Source organism: Xiphophorus maculatus, chromosome 7 (assembly GCF_002775205.1).
Source record: "Xiphophorus maculatus strain JP 163 A chromosome 7, X_maculatus-5.0-male, whole genome shotgun sequence".
Taxonomy (NCBI): Eukaryota; Metazoa; Chordata; class Actinopteri; order Cyprinodontiformes; family Poeciliidae; genus Xiphophorus; species Xiphophorus maculatus.
The window spans coordinates 8,704,032-8,716,692 of record NC_036449.1 but is presented as its reverse complement, the minus strand read 5'-3'; the positions used below and the strand labels follow the sequence as shown (position 1 = coordinate 8,716,692).

Here is a 12,661-nt window from a genome sequence, read left to right as displayed (position 1 = left end):
CGTACCTCCGCTTTCAACGTCAGATATTTTCAAGGGAAATTATAAACTTAACTGTAGATCTGAAATTCTTGTTGTGGAATTAAAAACAGTTGGCTTTGAGTTGTGCCACATTGTGTGATTTTTTCCCCCTGAGATTATTACATTCACAAGAGCAAAGAACACATACCAGCTCTGCTGTTGTTGTGACTGGGACCAGATGTTTTATACCAGTTATTAATCCCACATAGCTTTAGTCTCTTTTTTTTTTGACATCTTAGAGTAAAAATAACCAGCACCGCATGTATTTGTCACATGATTAGTGTTTATTTAAAATACTCCATTTGCAAATTCTTCTTTCCATTAAAAAGAATAATTTCACAGCTAGTAGCCTACATAGTAAGCAAAAAGGAGAGGGTTGTCCATCAGTCTTTTGTTCCCTCTGTATCTATGTCGTGTTTTTGAACAAAGGGTTGGGAGGTTTCTGTCGATGGTGAGATCTGAGGGGCTTTGAAACAAAAGCTGGATTGGGGGTGAGGAACGGGAGATACCCCCCCCCCCCTCCAGTCAGTAGCAGTACTGATCTATAATCAGTAGCATTTGATCATCCAAAAAGGTACAGATGTATAGATGGCATTACAACAAATTCCGCAATTGGCAGTTCTGATTTCTGACGCACAACAGCTGACTGAAGCTTTGATCATTCCAACTATCTGGAGTGGAGTGTTACCAGTAAGATCCTGTCATAAGACATGTTCAGTTCAGATTACCTAAAACATTTAAAATTTCAGCTCAAATGTACTGTACTGTAGTCTTGAGTTATCCCTAATAGCTCTGTATGTTATATTTATCTTTGAGAATGATTTTAAAGTGGTCTTGATCACAGTTCATGGGTCTTTCTGAAAGCCCTACAGTATTTTGGAGGTCTTGCTTTAGTCCAGACTATTTTCCCAGCAACGTCAATTATTTTTTAAGCCACATAACGTTGACCAGGGCATGGGCTGGAATCACACTCTCCTACCCTAGGATGATAAACTTTCAAAGTGTTACAGTATAAGACAGCTTTAACAGTAGTGCACAACATGACGCAATTATTCCAAATAGAAACGCAACAGTTATTTCCACATTGATAAAATAATCAAGCTGCATAATATCTGGAGCAAATTAAAATGCGATACAGCATCTGAATATTGTGACAGCAATTTCCAACAATGATTAACTCACATTTTCCCCAGACTCTTCCTTGATCCCCCATACAGCCTCCACCAGTCTCTGGGAGCTTTAGGATCGCAGCTGCTGAAGAGCTGCATCATATGTTTTATATGTAATCAATAATCAGAGGATGAATGTCTTGGAATATAAAAGCCTATCAAATATGCATCCAACCAGTTGTTTGTGAAAACACTGATATTGTGATGTCAATGTTGCATTATTTTCATACATAGATAAGAAATACATACCTAGCTAACTAGCCACCTAGCAAGTAAGCTAGATAACATGATAGCTAGACAGCTATCATCTTTTTAGCTAATTGGCTAGAAAGATAACTAGTAAGCTAGCTATCATGTTATCTTTCCAACATGATAACTAGTAAGCTCGCTATCATGTTATCTTTCTAGCTAGGTGGCAAGTTTATCTTGATTTAGCTACTTAGCTAGCTATTTAGTACTTTAAGTTAGCTAGTTAAGGCCTTCAGCTATCCAGCTAACATTCTAGCTAGCTGATGGACTTCTAACCTCTTCAGTTCCCTGAAAGTGGTCAAATAAATTTAAAGGATGTTTTGAAAGGTCAATGATTACTCTTCTGAACAGAAGTTCAAAGTTCAAAAGTGAAAAACTGATATCTGACTTGTGAGCAAGAGATGTATCTAGGAATGACCAGTCAGTTTCAGTAGTTTGGAAGTACTAACTTCTGAAAGCCTAGACACACCTTGATACTAGTAACTAATCCAGCTGACCAGTAAACTATTCGGCGAACTTATCAAATTCGTTTAAGCTCTTTTTATCTTAAGGTTCTCAGTGTTACGTGGCTTAAGAAATGAAATCCTGCTACTCTTCTAACAAGAGGACTGAAAATGTCAAGGCCTTTAGAAAGCCAGGAGAACTTTTGATCACGACCACCAAAAGACATAAATACATAAAATATTAATTATGAATAATTCAACACTTTTTTTTACAAGTACTGTATAATACAAAATACATCTTTAGCTATCCCAATTAAAATGATAAGATGAGCATTTTCAGAAAAAGTTAAAACTAACATCAAATTATTCCAAAAAACATTCACATCTGATATTTCTCAGTGCTGTGCAGCTATTCTCAATACCCATACCTGAGGATCAATGGTACAATAAATAGTCTGTGAATATATTTGGATACAATTAAGATATGAATTTTACCTTCCAAGTGGTGCCAAACAGGTAAAATCGGTTTGTAAAAACGTAGTAACAAACCAAAAAGAAAATATTTCCAACACTAATTTGATATGATTCTGAAAAAAGTAGGCCGTAAAATAAAATAAAAGATAGAGAGATGGGGTTTTCTTACTCACCAAGGAAATTTTGTATCTCCTGTTGAGATATTACGGGGTTTGTTGTACAGACTTTGCTGTTGCAGATATAAGTTTTCTGAAGGCTGAATAACCTCACCGGTTGACCTAAGCAAGTACAAATACCTTCTAGAGGTTTGTTCACAGAAACCAAAATATTAAAAATCAACCAAAACCTCGTCTGTCGAGACAGAACAGACTGAACTTTTCTTTTTCTACTGATGCTGTTTTTGTGACAAATTAAAAATCTAGCGCTCCTTCTGTTTTGTTTTTTTTGTCTTTTAAACACTGTTTCTGGGGAAAAGAGAGTTTTGTTGAGAAATAAATAATAGATCTGTGAAAAGGATGGCTTTACTCTGGTTTACTCTGGAGCCATAATTTCAGCTTCATCGGAGACGCAGCTGTGAAGCGGCAGCGAACCACCACCATGCTAAGGCGTTTGCAGGCAGAACCCCGTCTGATGCGGCTGCGAGGACTCTGTGGGTTTGTCCGGTGTCGGCTGTGCTGCAGGTGGATGGGCTGGGGGGCGGGGCTACGAGAGTACGGCGTTTGAGTGCCGCACACCTATCAGGTTGTCTACGCTGATGGAGCGTCTCAGCGCTGCTTTACTCAGATCCTTGTACTTGTCTTCACACAGTCTTGAAATGGCCTGAGCAAACAATCGCACAAAAAAAAAGAGTTAAAGAAGGTCAACTGTAGGTTCTTGTTACAGATGTGCACAAAGAGCTGTGGAGTCAACATGCTCGAATAACACACAACTTTTTATGAACTGTGCGATGCTGTCGTCTTCTTTGTGGTTTTTGCCAGTAGCGACATCCGGGGGTAGATCACGTGACCCGTGTGATACAAAAAAAGTGTTTGTAGTTCACGTAGTTCTGCGAAATACATCTATTATTATGTGGCTGAGAAACCACCTCATCCCAGCCCACAAACTTTTTTAATCAAAAAACGTGAGTTTTTCTTTTTTTTTTTTTTAATTGGCTAAATTCATTTACGTAATATCATTTTGTGCAATTCTATGGTTACTGGAAATGCAGCTACTGTCACAAATCTCAAGCAGAAAATCAGCAACTCTATACAAAAATAAAGTGATATGATACATTTTTAAAATGTTAAAAATCTACTTAAATCTTCAAATTACTAAAATTGTTGCAGATGTAAATGTTTTCTCAAGAGATTTTTCAACAGGAAGTGTGAAGGCCTTGGTGAAGAGCAAGATTCTCTTTTATATTAAAGCATCTCGTCTCTACAGATACAGCTCAACTACATCATTAATAAGTTATTAATGACAACAAACACCACAAATGAGCTTTTTAATAGGTGTTTAGAGGTCGACCCACCTCTAGTTTCTGAGCGCGCTGGTTGTTGAGGGGCTCCAGCGGGAAGTTGAGGTTGTTGTCGTCGGCCAGCTGCCGCAGGTCAAAGTAATACTTGGCGTAAACACTGGCTGGCACGTTGATATTAAACTGGAGAAGTTCCAGGAACTGGCGCTCCATTTCATTCCTGGAGGGGAAGGAGACGCCCGAGGGTCAACCAGAGGGTGAATGGTTTAATTATTTGCAGGAAAACACAAGAACTAGTTTGGTGGAGTGAGTTAAGTTAAGAGATTTAATATTTGTTTTCATTCACTTCCAGACAGGCAACCGCCTTCATGGTTCCTCATCATCGCAGTCACGAGTAAACCTAAGGGAGGTGGTCTCCACGGAGACAACATCCAGGCGGCTTTGTTGGTCAGCAAAAGGTGGCGAGAGTACATACGAGCGAGTGTGTGTGTGTGATGTCTGGTTTCCCAGGGCAACTAATGGAGCGGACGAGAGCCGGGGCCATTATGTAGAAGCAGTGAGAGCACTTGAGACCCTCCCTTCCATTTTTCTCTGTTTCCCTCTCTCCTATTCTTCCCATCCCTCGGCCCAGACTCCGACCAGCTCACAAAGACACTTCAGTGGCAGCAATGAAAACAGAGCAGAGAGTGTGCGGGTCAGACGGACACAGGAGGGAACGGAGAGAGGAGACAGGAGAGGATGGCGAGGGGTAAGAGAGGGGACACGGGCAGCAAACACACACATGCGGGCGGAGAGAGCGCTTCTGACCAAATCATAAAAAACAAGCCAGCACTCTCAACCTCTTTCACACACAGACACGGGAAAAGCAATTGCAGGAAATAAAGCCGTGGCTCTCCGAGTGCAGCCCCCCCTGGCCTCTTCAGCGGCTCGCAGCCTGACGGCAGAGATGCTGCAGCTTCCATTTATTCCAGCACTTTTTTTTTTTTTTCCTGCCAGCTTTAAGTGCATCTTATTAGATTGCTTTTATTAGAGGGGCAAGCATGTTTGTTGCTTTCTGTGTACAACTTATGTGGCACCGAGAAAGCAAAAATAAACAAAACAAGAGGAATTGCGGCGCTGAGGAATAAACTGAACGGAAACCTGATCCCGATTTAACTGAATGTTTTGGGTCAAAAACTGAATCAGTTTGTGTATTTGTCAGATGGTTGTCCTATTTTCAGTTGCTGGAGTTTTTTTGGGGTTTTTTAAGAACGTTTATGAGGATGACTCACTTCTTCTACCTTTTCCTTGAACAAGACTCACTTTGTCTACGTGTCTCACAAAAAAGTTCAGTGATATGAACTTGACGTCTTACACTTTCAGTTAAAGATACTAATGTTTGCTATGAATCTATTGCCGAAATGTTTGCAGTGTGAAGGCAGTGAGGAAAGTGAAAAAAAGAAAGAAACAAAGGAAGAAGGAAAGAATGAGTTCTATGATAGTTCCAGTTTTATATGGAGAGACAGACTAACAACAAAACCAAAGGAAAATTTCCAGAGAAACGTTTCCACCAGAATCATTTATCCACATTTGAGTCAGTAACACCGTGCTGAAGACTGTACGTTTGTCATGATTTTGCTGTTTAAAATAAATAAATAAATGGATCACAAATTGGCAAGAAACTGGTTAAACTGCAGTAAAAGGTCCTGATGTTGGGAGTCAAGTCCTGGGCGGCCACAATGAGAACAAAAAGCCTCCTGATATGAAACTGATCCAACGGTCTTTAGTAGAGCTAAGAGTTACAAAGACAACTAAAGACTTTCTATAAAACTTTATAGAATTTATCGCATTTGAAAAAAAAGCAAACTATCTTGTCTCAGTTTGCTGTTCCACCTCAAGAAAACAGATATATACATGTTTCATTTTCCTCGAATACTCTAGCAACAAGAACACACATTAGATTCAGTTTGATTTTGGGTTATTTAGGAACTCCTCTTCCAACAGGAAGAGTTGCTTCCTTTCCTTAAATTCCCCATCCGTTCAGGCTAAATGTGGGATAAAATTGCATCCATTCCAGCAGGCGACTTACATGTCCTCCACGGTGATGTCTTTAAGGATCTGGCAGTAGTCGACGTTCCACACCGCCTGGTCGTCCCAGACTTTGGAGGCCAACAGGATAGCTCCCAGGACGATCCGCTTCCAGTTGGCCGGACAAATGTCCAGCTCTGCGTACGTCAGCAAACGTTCTAAGTAGACCTGAACAAAAAAACAACATTAATAAGTATTATTTAGAAAAATTTACAATAGTTCAGTATCCCCTAATGTCTTTTATTATACACTGAACACAATCAATACTTTATTTAGCAAAAAGCATTACTTTAAAAAAACCCCAAAATATTGTTCCTGCCATTCCAATCACAATGTCTCATGGGTCCATCCTGCACTTTACAATGTGAAGAGCCGTATGTCTTGTCACTGGACTTTACTGCCCTCTGGTGACTAAATAAGGAGCTACAGCCGAAAACTAATGTGCCCAAAAATAAAGAAATGCAAATTTCCTACTGTGCACGCTAGCGACTTACGAGTGTGACGATGGCACATTCAGCGGTGAGCTGTGCAGCGCTGAAGAGCGTCCTGACGAAGCGATAGATGAGTTTGTGCTCTGGGTCGACGTACGCGTAGTCGTCTGGGACCGGCTCCTTCTGTGTGGGACGGAAAGGTTCGCACATGACTGAAGGGAGGAAGTAGGATATGACCATGATTCTGGTCTGGAGAGTGGTTGGTAGTGAAAACAGCTGGAGGTCGGCAGTCTACGTATTTCTGTTTGAAGCTTGAAGCACCGTTTAAAACCACAAATACGCCGCTGGTTAGAAATAACCAAGAAAATCCCAGTTCCTTTTTCGGTGAGGTACATGTTACGACTTTCATGGTGAGTACCAGTTAAATGAAAAATTTGTATTTGTTAAATTTTGAACAAATACAGATTTAAGGTTGTGCTTTCTTATTTGCCATTATATTAACTTTAAGCAGAACCTTCAAAATAAGTAGCCATTAAACTGTTTTAGGCCGAACTTTATAATAGTGGTGAGTTTTTTCATCTGCCCAACTCAACCAGACAGAAAAAAAAGGTCAACTTTCAATACATCTTTGATGTTTTATGGGTCGATTGTTTTTTTTCCCCCTCAAGCAAATCAAGTAAAAATGACACTTTCTCAAAACAATAAAGTCCCCTTTCTTAAAAACAGTAAAACAAAATGCAAGATGGTCTTACATGTTATAAAGTTAATTTGTGTAAAGAAAACCCCACAAATGCATAAAGACCTCAAAATTTAGGGTTGTATCCGCTGCTAGCAATCAGTTTTCTATGTTATTGAAGATTTGTAGACTGAAAAAAGACAACTTCTCAGCATTTCAAGTACTTAAGTTCACTTTGTAGATTTTCTGAGATTCACACTCTCCTTTTGTGCCAACCAGAAGGAGAGAGTGGAGCAGGTTCTTGTGATATTAGCTTGCAGTGGATCTATTATACAGAAACTCTCCCCTCCCGTCTTGATTTAAGGCGACGCCTCTCTCAGGTCGGGAAACACTGAGGAAGTACACGTCTTCCCTCCATGCCGCTTGTTCATGAAACTCTCTGTGCTTTCAACCTGGAAACACTGATGTGTTTGTTTGTTGGTTGTGCAACATGGAAACAAGCCTGATTTTCAACTTTAAAAGAGCAGAGTTAGTTAGTTCCACCACTAAAAGATAAAAAATACCAAGAAAAGTTTTTTTGTCTAATCAGGGCTTCCTACAAGTTTCAATGAAAACCAGTTTCGAACTTTCCACATTGGTCTTCTGCAAGCCAGATGCATCCATCATTTAGTTAAGAAACAATACTATGCAGAATAGCTTTACAGTGTTTAAGTAATACGGTATTTGCTTAAGAGAAGGACGTTCCTTTCACTGCGTTTCACATCCATTTGAACTAAAAAGCCAGGCGACTGGGTGGGACCTCTGCAACACAAAGCTGAGTTTCGGATTGCAAAACCAAAGCATTTCATCGGGCGTTTCTAATCCCCAAAAGTTGAAAGGCGACAAAAGCAAAACAAACGAGAGAACTGGCATTCGGATCCCGTCTACAGGCCGCATCCTTTCGGATACGATAGACAAATGAAGAGTCAAAGGACTGAAAGTTAACGGTTGCTTAGGAACATCCAGACACTTACTGATAAAGGGTGCAACTTCTCATCAAAGATGTCCAGTGACCTGTCAGAGTCCCTAAAAATCAAGCAGAACATCCGTCACTACCACACAACCAAGTCACCTGTAAAATAATAATACAAGCTTCAAACTGACCTGTTTTTGATGTGGTAGTATATTGCTAAAGTGACGCTGCGGACAAGACAATAAAGATACAATTTTTGTTAATTGTGCTATTTATTGAGCTTAAAGTGACAAAACGTTTAAGTCAACAGGATTAAACTTGTTATCACTAAAACAACGTCACAACATCAACATTAGGTGAAATGAGGCAAGATGACATCTGTTTGAGTCAAACATCTGTCAGGATTACCACAGTGTGATGTAACACGATGTTCTCATGAGAAATAAGGGTTTTCTCATCGGCGCGTCAAAGAGTACGAGTGTGTGTGGGTGTGTGTTTCTGTGTGAGAAGTCTCACCATTTAATTGTGCTTTTGAGGTTTGGCTGGCTCACGGTGCTATCGTCTATGAAGATGGTAGAACAGGAGCTGTACTTCTTCAACAGCGGACCGGGAGAAACCTGGAGACAGAAATCCAAGTTCACGCAAAGACGAAATAAAACGCCTTCAACTGAATAAAATTACATTCATTTATTCATTATAGCTTAAAATGATGTCGTCTGGTTTACGGTCAATCTTATTTGACATCCAGAACCATTTTTCTTTACAAAACAAGTAGATGGCCCACAGTGCAGACTGAATAGACCTCACAGACGTCATCTTTTAAAATATTTTTAATTCCACCCACAGTCTACAGTGTCATTTATTAGGCTTACTATAAATTATGAAAAGGTTGTCTGATCAAATGATTACTCAATTATAAATCGTTACTTAAGGGTCAGAATCCTACTTGATCCAAACTACGTGTAGATGAGGGAGACTCGGAAATTTCAGCACCTCTTCTAAGAAACGGGGCAGAAAATAAAAAACTTACACGATTGATATGGTTTATGTGGTTGCTTTTTCTCTTGTCGCACACTGCGAAGATTAAAAAAAAAAGAGAAGAAGAAGTGAAACAGGAAACAGAACCCACAACCAAACAATTAAACATGTATGCACGCTTCATTTCAAAGAACTTAAATTTGATGCGGAAGAGCGGGGAAACTTCCAAGTACACATTTAAAAAAAAAAATAAATAAAAGGATCAGAAATAAGATCCCAGTGATGACTGTTTCAGACATACAGTATATGCTGACTGTTCACATAAAATGAGATTTAGCTTTTCTGTGTGTGTGTATATATATATATATATGCATCAGTGTGATATACCAGGTTCACTGACCGTCTGTCTGGGACTTGCTGAGGAAGATGGTGCTCGCTCGGGCGTGGTCCGATGGATTAAATTCCAAGGCCAGCTCTGCGAAAACATTAAGCGTATCAGTGCTTAAAAGCGGGACTGGGAGTGTCTGTTTGCTTCTCGTTTGTGGGCAGAGATGAGCCCGGCGCGCACAACTAAGGCCATGAATAAACAGACTCTGCAAAACTATATCCTCTTGACTCAGCTATCTGCTTCTATGAATTGTGGCTAAATCCCAAAATAACAACATAAAAAAAATAAATAAAATAATCCCTCTACGAGCATGACATGACAGTCTTCTTTCTCCAAATCCTCGCAGAAGGCACGTTACATAAAAGAGAGGGGATTAGGATATGGGGGGTGTTTGTGAAGCGAGGACTGGGAGGAATGCATGAAGGACCGCTGGACGGATTTTGACCCTCGTCTGACCGACAGCTGGTGTCTCCGGACCGACTGCACAGTTAACACGAATGCCACGAATACTTTGCATGTCTGGAAATCAGGGCGAAGAGGGGAGACGAGTCCTGATGCTACAAAAGTGAGCTCGGGCGGCAACTAGAGACAAATATTTGAGATGCCTTAACTGATCGGGGGTCTGCAGGACAATGGGAGGAGGGGGGGGGGCTTGGCTGGAACTTTTGAACATCGAGTTTTGCAATTTCGACACTCCTAACAGCGGACATAGAGCAACAGACATACAAGACTTAAGATGTTTTCTTTTATATAGATGTTGAAAGACCTATTTGCAATAGTTTACGAAAATAGGAGTATAAATTGCTAATGTGTCGAAGATGGAGGTTACATATTGTTGTTTTACAAGACCTTAAACTGCCTATTTTGTCACATTAAACTGCAAACATCGATGCATTTTATTGTGTTTTCTACACGTTGGACCAGTAAAGTAGTGCTACACTGCAGAGACAAAAAAATAATAAAAAAGTGTGAGTTACATTGTAGAATACATTGTAGAATCACCTTGTGACAATTTTAGTTTTATTTGTCTACTACAGTTTTTGCCAGATCTCTGCAAAAGTAGCTAAAGCTCAGTCTGATTGGATAGAGAGAATCTGCTGAGACAAACCTTCAAGTTTTGCCAAGGATTCTCAGTGGAATTTAGGCTTGAACTTTGACTAGGCCATGCTAAAAACACAAATCAGCTTTGATCTAAACTATTCCACCGCAGCTCTGCTTGTATACTTAGGACAGCTGTCCTGCTGGATGGTGGACATCTGCAACCGTCTCAAGTCTTTTGTTTCCTTTTAGGATTCTCCTGTATGTAGGTCCTATCCTACATATCCTCCTATCAACTCTCACAAACTCTCCATTCACTGCAGAAAATAGTTAAACCCCCCAAAGATTAATGTCAACACAACAGTCTTTCGGTGTGGGCAAATGTGGGAATTTGAATCTCCTTTGACCAGAGCACATTCTTCCACATGGCCTGTAGCAAACAGGATTTCTCATGGCTTCCTGTCCAGACTTGTCGACAATCTTTCATTCAGGCCAGATTGATGAAGTCCAGCGCCATCGCGCTAACCTAAGCTTCAGATCTCTGCAGCTCCTCCAAAGCTACCACAGGAAGTTCGACCGCTTCTCTGATTACCGTCTTCCTCGCCACGCCTCTTGGTTTGTGTCAAACTGTTCTGGAAGTTTTGTGATTGTGCCGCACATTTTTAAGTGATGAACTGTACATTACTCTGTGTGATGTTCAAAGCTTGGTTTTATAACTTCTCCACAACCATATCGCTGACCTGTCCGACTTGTTCCTTGGTGGTTGTTGTTTTTTTATGATGCTATATCAAATTTCTTTCAATTCACAATCATGCACTGCTTTTTGTTGGTGTATCATATAAAACTCCTTCATATAAAAGGTGATGGTTGTAGTTGTAATGTGACAAGATGTGGAAAACTGTAAGGAACATAAATACTTTTCTTTTTTACAAAGCACTGCATTTTCTTTAATAAAATCTAAGAATTAGTTTTTAATGTTAATGTGGAACTCCATCATTTGACGCCAGTGGGATCAATATGATGCAGTGGGTATCTAAACGCTGCCAAGAATGCTTTCATCCTGCCAGTGGGTTGGCAAAGAAAAAAAAAAAAAAACACTTAGAGCAACTTGGCCAGTAATCTCTATCTGAATACTTTCACTATTATGGTGAAACATCTTGGTGTTCGTACATGGGGGCGAATATTTTTCTTCCATTTAAGTCACTGCTTAGTTGGGTAAGAAAAGAAAAAAAAATAAACGCTGGGAACTACAAATTATCACAAGATGTCACAAGTTTGTGAGTAATAATCGGATAAGCACCTACCATCAGGGACCTCCCTGTCGCTGATGTGCTGCAGATAGGGCCCGGTGTTGTCGTCGCTCACTTCGGTGCTGGTGAACTCCTCCAGCCGCTCCGCGGGTTGCCTCGAAGGGAGTTTGGGACTCGACTCCGGAGAGACGCAGCATGACACCGTGTTCCCCATTCCCAACTCTGGGCGTAAGCTCCACACTTATCGCTGACAAGTCCGAGTAGTGCATATATATATATTCGTAGCTAGCTAAAGCTGACCTCGCCCTTCCTAATAAACATCAGGAGACGTAGCACCGACACAGCGCTATCTTCGCGTGCTACACTGCCGCTGCCCATCCACTCCCAAGCCAAGCATTCCTGTTCATTTGTGGGGAAACCGGTGAAACAGTCGAGGAACACTTGCCCATAAATGCTCTCCCGAGTAAAGAAAATCAGTGGCGCCTTGTAGGAAAACGTGACATAAACTTGTAGTGATACTGAACTCGGTTTCTCCTTTTAAATCCAGGCAGTTGCGAAGCTGCTTCATTCATTCATCCAGTTCGTTGCTATGTAGCTAAACAGTTAGCTTGTCTCCTTAACTTAAAAATTTACTCCGCATTAATTCCACCTTTTGCTGTGACGCGAACACAACCAACTTTATAAAGCGAAACCGTAACACCTAAAAACAACACAAATGGTCAAACACATTTTTTTAGGAAACTTTACGAGCAATACTGCAGACGTCTCCTGATGCCGGACTCCTTGGATCGCCAAATCTACTCCGAGGCTTTTGAGGCCTCCAGCAGAAATCTGAACTAAAACCGAATTTTAAAAAAACAACTCTAAAGAGGAAATAACATGTAAAAATCGGATGTCTAGGTTATTATCCAAATCCAAATCCTTTAGGAACCAAAAGTCAGGAAGTAGGTCGGGACTCTGCCATCAGAACCTCCACCCTGACAGATTTGAACCGCGGCTAAACGCTCCTGCCGTCGCCATCTGTTGCTGAAGCTCACAATGATACTACTTGGCACCGGGATATAGTAGTCCCACC

At 40.6% G+C, this 12,661-nt stretch overlaps 1 protein-coding gene across 1 annotated transcript; it reads right to left on the bottom strand.

The window, feature by feature from the left end:
• Positions 1–281: 281 nt before the first annotated feature.
• On the bottom strand, positions 282–12,628 carry LOC102227430 (cyclin-Y-like protein 1). Its single transcript, XM_005802980.2, has 10 exons — positions 11,641–12,628; positions 9,311–9,385; positions 8,963–9,006; positions 8,449–8,549; positions 8,124–8,159; positions 7,994–8,045; positions 6,368–6,487; positions 5,875–6,041; positions 3,864–4,026; positions 282–3,172 (listed from the first exon to the last, which is right to left on the bottom strand). Exons 1-10 carry the CDS (start codon positions 11,798–11,800, stop codon positions 3,056–3,058), a joined length of 1,035 nt encoding a protein of 344 aa, XP_005803037.1. The 5' UTR covers positions 11,801–12,628; the 3' UTR covers positions 282–3,055.
• Positions 12,629–12,661: the final 33 nt, after the last annotated feature.